The following is a 6,863-nucleotide window of genomic DNA, read 5'->3' as shown; positions in this document are numbered from 1 at the left end:
CCCACGAAATCTATACCCCATACATCAAAAACTTCACACACAAGAATATTATTAAGGGGCATCTCATGTCTCCTAGAAATATTACCCATTTTCTGACAAGCATCACATGCAAGTACATAGGTATACGCATCCTTAAACAATGAAGGCCAATAAAATCCCGATTGAAGTACTTTAGCGGCAGTACGACCAGCGCCAAACTGACCTCCAGTCGGACCTGTGTGGCAGTGTTAGAGTATAGGGCTTACCTCCTCCGCTGGAATACACCTATGAATTATGCCATCTGCACATATCTTAAACAGAAAAGGGTCTTCCCACAAAAAATATTTCAACTCAGCGAAAAATTTCTTTTTCTGTTGATAAGTTAACTGTGAGGGAAGAAACTTACTTGAGAGGTAATTTACTATGTCAGCATACCATGGTAGTTTCGTTACCTCAAACAACTGCTCATCTGGAAAATCATCATGAATTATTTGCGTTTCAGCTCCTTGATTTTCCAAGCGTGAAAGGTGGTCTGCAACTTGATTCTCCGCGCCTTTCCTGTCAACAATTTTTTTTAAATCAAATTCTTGCAACAGTAAAACCCAACGAATTAACCTGGGTTTAGCATCCTTTTTGGTCATCAAATATTTCAATGTCAAGTGATCTGTGTGAACTATGACTTTGCTTCCCACTAAATAAGATCTGAACTTGACCAAGGCAAACACGACTGCGAGAAGCTCTTTTTCAGTTGTTGCGTAATTCAGTTGAGCGGCTGACAGGGTGATACTAGCTTAGTAAATCACATGAAGTACTTTGTCCCTCTTTTGTCAAAGCACGGCTCCCAATGCAGTATCACTGGCGTCACACATCAATTCAAACGGCAGATTCCAATCAGGCGCTACTATCACTGGTGTAGTTGTTAATTTCTGCTTTAAAATCTGAAAGGCCTGCAAGCACTCAGCAGAAAAATTAAAAGGCACCTCTTTGATTAACAAATTAGTAAGGGGTTTTGCAATAAAAGAAAAATCGTTAATAAATCTCCGATAGAAACCCGCATGCCCAAGAAAACTTCGAATTCCTTTCAAATTCGCGGGAGGTGGAAGTTTTTCAATTAATTCAAGTTTTGCTCTGTCCACCTCCACACCTACCTCAGATACCTTATGTCCTAAAACAATGCCCTCTTTCACCATGAAATGATATTTTTCCCAATTCAGCACAAGATTGCTCTCCTCACATCTCTGCAACACTTTTTTCAGATTTAATAAACATGCATCAAATGACGATCCAATCACAGAGAAATCATCCATAAACACTTCTATAAACTTTTCAACCATATCATGAAAAATAGCGATCATACAACGCTGAAAATATCAGGTGCATTACACAAACCAAACAGCATCCGTTTATATGCAAAAGTACCATAAGGACAAGTAAAAGTGGTTTTGTGTTGGTCCTCAGGTGCCATAGGAATTTGCATATATCCGGAATAACCGTCCAAAAAACAATAAAATGCATGCCCTGCAAGTCGCTCAACCATCTGATCAATAAAGGGAAGGGGAAAGTGATCCTTACGGGTAGCATCATTCAATTTCCTATAATCAATGCAAACCCGCCACCCCGTAACAGTTCTCGTCGGAACTAATTCATCATTGGCATTTTTAATAACAGTTATCCCTCCCTTTTTAGGCACTACTTGAATTGGACTAACCCATTCACTATCAGATATAGGGTATATAATACCTGCATCAAGGAACTTGATTACCTCCTTTTTCAGTACCTCTTACATTGCTGGGTTGAGTCGCCTTTGTGGTTGAGTCGATGTCTTGTGCTCTGCCTCCATCAAGATTTTGTGCATGCACATGGTTGGACTAATCCCCTTGATATCGGCCAAGCTCCATCCTATGGCTCTTATGTGTTCTCGAATCACTCGCAACAGCTTTTCCTCCTTGCAACCTGTCAAAGAAGATGAACAAATTATTGGCAGTTTATCGTTCTTTAATAAATACAAATATTTTAAGTGAGAAGGAAGTGGTTTAAGTTCAAGAGTAGGGGGCTCTTCGGTGGATGGATTCAGCGGTTTTGGAGTATGGTTGAGCTCCCCCATCTTGGTATTGATGAGTCTGTCAAAGGGTAGACTCCAGTCCAAATACCGTGCTACTTCATGAACTTCCTCACTAACAAGCTCTTCATCAGTTGTACCTGTCAAGCATATTTCTAATGGATCCACCGACAACTGTTCCTGCAGAGAACACTCAACCAAATCATCAGTAACATCAATTCTGAAACAATCAGAATTGTCTGCAGGATATCGAATGGCATGAAAAACATTAAAAATTACTTTCTCATCATTCATACGCAATATCAACTCTCCCTTATGCACATCAATCAATGCCTTTCCAGTGGCTAAAAACGGTCTACCCAAAATAAGAGGCATCTCACGATCCTCTTCCATATCAAGAACAACAAAATCCACTGGAAATATAAACTTATCAACTTTTACCAACACATCCTCTAAAATCCCCCTTGGATATTTTATAGATCTATCAACTAATTGTAAGGAGATAGTAGTTGGCTTAACTTCACCAATTCCTAGCTTTTCAAAACATGAATAAGACATAAGATTAATACTTGCACCTAGATCACATAAAGCCTTATTAAAAAATGATTTTCCAATAGTGCATGGAATTGAAAAGCTACCGGGATCCTTAAGTTTCGGAGGGAGTTTATTTTGTAAAATGGCAGAACACTCCTCCGACAACTTCAAAGTTTCAAAATCCACCAGTTTTCTTTTGTTAGACAAAATCACTTTTAAAAATTTTGCATAACTAGGCATTTGAGCTAAAGCGTCTGCAAAGGGAATATTAATATGAAGATTTTTGAAAATCATTAGGAATTTTGCAAATTGATTGTCCAATTGCAGTTGCTTTGCTCTCTAGGGGAAGGGAAGTTTACTCAAGTCAATATTTTCATTACTAACAGGGTGAGATGACTTACCTTTCTTGCCCATAGGCGTCGAGTCTGACGAATTTGATGCTTCCTCCAGCTCTTTTTCCTTGACTAGCTCACTTGCTTCTTCATCCTCAGTATTGTTTGCTTCAGTATCTGCTTGCGATCTAGTTACCGCCAGAATAGCATTGACATCCTTTGGATTCCTCTCAGTATTTCTAGGCAACGATCCTGCTGGCCTAGTTGATAGTTGTGTTGATATCTGGCTCATCTGTTTCTCTAACTTATGCAACATTGCCTCCTGATTCTGTAGACGGGTCTCAGTACCAGCTACATATTTCATCATAATTTCTTCAAAGGATGGCTTCTTCTCTACTAGCTTTGATGTATTAGCTGTAGGATCTACAGCTTTCCAAGAGAAGTTTGGATGGTTCTTCCAGCCAGGATTGTAAGTGTTGCTTTAGGGATTGTACTACTGTCTCCCTTGATTTCCCATAAAGTTTGCAGCATCAACTTCAAATACTTGTTGTTCGTCAGGCTGTTGGACTTGCACATGATTGGCTGAAGATGTCTGCATAACCGCCATTTGATGAGTAAGTGCATCGCTCTTGGCATTAAGTTATGTTAGTGCATCGACTTCTAGAACTCCAGCTTTTCTTTCCTTTTTAGCATCTGGCCATCCAATGTTGCTTTCAGCCATATTTCCAATGATTTCCCATGCCTCTGCTGGTGTCTTCCTGAATAGACTTCCGTTAGCAGTGGCATCCAACATGGATCAGATAGATTGATCAGCCCCATTGTAGAAAGTCTGAGTCTGCTGGATCTGAGTGAGATTATGTTGAGGACACATCCTCAACATCTTTTTGAATCGAGTCCAAGCAGCATTTAAAGATTCAGCTTCCTTCTGCCTGAATGAGATGATATCTGAAAAAAGTTTCGCCATCTTTGTGGGAGGAAAATATTTATTCAGAAAGGTCTGAACAAGTTGATCCCATGTAGTAATAGACCCAGCAGGCAGATCATCTAGCCATTCAGCAGCTTCTCCTTGTAGAGGGAATGGGAATAACCGCAGTCGTACTACATCAGATGTTACCCCATTCACTTTGAACGTGTCGCAGATCGACAGAAAACGCTCCAGATGAGCGTAGGGGTCTTCTACAGATGAGCCCCCGAATCTAGCTTGCAATTGAATCAGCTGAATAGTAGAGGGCTTCAGCTCAAAATTGTTCGCCTCAACAGCGGGGCGAACTATGCTAGATCCATAACCTTCAGTTGGCGGACGGATGATATCCCATACAGTATGGTTGTCTGCCATCTCTACTTCAGATTCAGATTCTGACTCTAGTTCAAGATTGAAAGATTTCTTGACTTTTCGGATCCTGCTAAGTGTGCGCTCGATTTCCAAATCAAGTGGTAGTAGTTTCCTTGATCGAGTTCTATGCATGCACAATAGAAAGTACCTGAAAATCACCAAGAAATTATAGTCAGAAATTCAGAAGATAAGTAATGTCTAATCTCAAGAGAAATAAAAATTCTGATATCAACACAGTCCCCGGTAACGGCGCCAAAAACTTGACCGGTTATTTCGGTATGAATAAATTCTACTGGCAAGCGAACCAGGTCAAATTATAATAAAGTGGACAAAGGTCCAGATGTCGAACCCACAGGGACTGTAAAAATATGATTACCAAAATATATTTATTTCTACTTAATCTAGACTAATGAAAAAAAATGATTTCAGATTTTAATCTAATGAATAAAATTGCAAATAAAATAAAATTAAATAAAAACGCAGCAGAAAACTTTGGATTACTTAAAATTTGGGAAAAGTTCGATCAAGGACACACGTAGGTACCAGACAATTCATGCAACAAGTAATCGATCTAAGATATCAGACTTAATCTTAATTTACGGGAATTTTCCTAATTTATTCGAAGGTCTATTTCTAGAACAATCAAACCTATTCAAATATTGATGAACTAATATTTCGGAATTCTAATCAAATTTGAATGCATAAATCACCGTGAAAATTCAGTAGACACCTAAACCACATAATGTAACCGAATTCTATTTCTAGTCAGCTTTACACTATGTTGAAAATCAAAGTGATCGAATTCGAGACCTCCTCTGTCGATTTAGACTCGATTAACAAGAAAACAAATAACTGGCCAAGAAATTTGTAAGACGAAGATAAATTTGATAATCAATAAAATCAATTAAGTCTGAAAATCTCAAATAAACAAATCAAGTTTTTACATAAACTGTCTGGCCCAATCACGTGGCCTTGATCGAAGAAAAGAAACTACTCACTAACAAACATGATTCAATAAATCAAGTTTTAAAACATAAAATAAAAATACTAGAATAGAAGAAATTCTGAAGAAATTCGCTCCACAGCCGCCGTAAGCTTTGCCCGTACTCCAAAAAAAATCAAAAGTCCTTGAAATGAGTATAAAAATTCTATTTATACGGCCGCGCTAATTGGAGTCCTTTTTAAACTTAAAAAAAACTCGAAATTAGGTTATGCGGACACGCGTGCGCGCGCCTAGGAAATCTCGCGCACGCGCAACGTAAACAAACAATGCATCCTCGATTGTCTCGTGCGCGCGCGGCTTCTCTGTAACTCTCTGGACATATCTTCGGCGCGCGTGCCTCTTCTATTCATGCTCTGAATTTCTCTTCTGCGCACGCGCGAGCAAGTGGCTCGCGCGCGCGCGCATCTTCTTGCTTGCCTCTGGATTTTCCTCCGGCGCACACGTGAGAAAGGGTCTCGCGCGCACGCGCGCCTTGGACGAACATAATTTCCATTTTTTGTTTAATTTCCTACAAAATTCAACCATTTGAGTCTAATCCACAACACATAACAAAAGACACTAATAAAACTTACGAAATTAACCTAAATTCATGCAAACTAAACAAAAAATGCTATAAAATAATGCATACTAAACACACTTATCATGCTGTATGGGATAAAATGTTGTTCTCCTCTCTATTTGGATGAAGTCGGAGAGAAGGCTATTATCGGACCCAAAATTATTCAGGAGACAATGGGAAAGGTTTCTATAATCAAGGAGAAACTTAAAGCTGCACAAGATTGCCAGAAAAGTTGGGCGGACTTAAAAAGGAGACCTTTGGAATTTGAAGTAGGTGAAAAGGCTTACGTCAAACTTTTACCTATGAAAGGAGTCGTGAGATTTTGCAGAGCTGGAAAATTGAACCCAAGATATGTTGGACCATTTGAGATCCTCGACAAAGTGGGAACATTGGCATATCGACTCGCTTTACCACCTGCTATGTCAAGGGTCCACAATGTGTTCCATGTATCACAGCTAAGAAATTATGTTCCCAACCCAAATCATATTTTGGAAGCTGAGCCACTAGTGACTGAGGGTAATTTGAATGAAGAGCTAAAATATGAGGAGGTTCCTATACGAATAGTGGATACCATGGAACAGGTCCTTAGGCGAAAGACCATCCCTTACGTCAAGGTACAATGGTCAAATCACACTGAAAGAGAAGCTACTTGGGAGTTGAAAGAAAAGATATAGGAGAAGTATCATTATTTATTTGAAGAGCAAGTTAACTCAAGTTTCAAGGACAAAACTTCTCATAAGGAGGGAGGAATACCCGAAACTTAGTCTACAAGATTACACTAATATGGAAGGATCTCTCAAATTTGGCAAAGTATACTCTTAAATTATTCCAAGATCTGATGATCGAGATTTTGGATACAAATCATGTATTGGCAGCAACCGAATCAAAGTCTTATGGAAGCTAAATTTCCTCTCCCTCAAGACTCGGGATTTAGGGCAGGAATTGAGCCTCCTATTTAAGTGCAAGAATCGACCCCCTTCAGCACTTTTTCTCTCGGCAATTCACCTCCCGAAAAACCTCTCGAAATCTCTCAAATATTAACCCTTAGCTACTGAAAATTCAAA

The 6,863-nt window shown here is 39.2% G+C and overlaps 1 protein-coding gene across 1 annotated transcript; it reads left to right on the top strand.

Moving 5' to 3' along the window:
- The first annotated feature begins 5,972 nt into the window (after window positions 1-5,972).
- On the top strand, window positions 5,973-6,473 carry LOC140859961 (uncharacterized). Its single transcript, XM_073262633.1, has one exon. It carries the CDS (start codon window positions 5,973-5,975, stop codon window positions 6,471-6,473), a length of 501 nt encoding a protein of 166 aa, XP_073118734.1.
- The last annotated feature ends 390 nt before the right edge of the window (window positions 6,474-6,863 follow it).

The sequence above is a fragment of the Henckelia pumila genome, chromosome 1 (genome assembly GCF_033568475.1).
Source record: "Henckelia pumila isolate YLH828 chromosome 1, ASM3356847v2, whole genome shotgun sequence".
Classification (NCBI taxonomy): domain Eukaryota; kingdom Viridiplantae; phylum Streptophyta; class Magnoliopsida; order Lamiales; family Gesneriaceae; genus Henckelia; species Henckelia pumila.
Note: the sequence above shows the minus strand (reverse complement) of the source record. Positions and strands in the feature narration are given on the sequence as shown.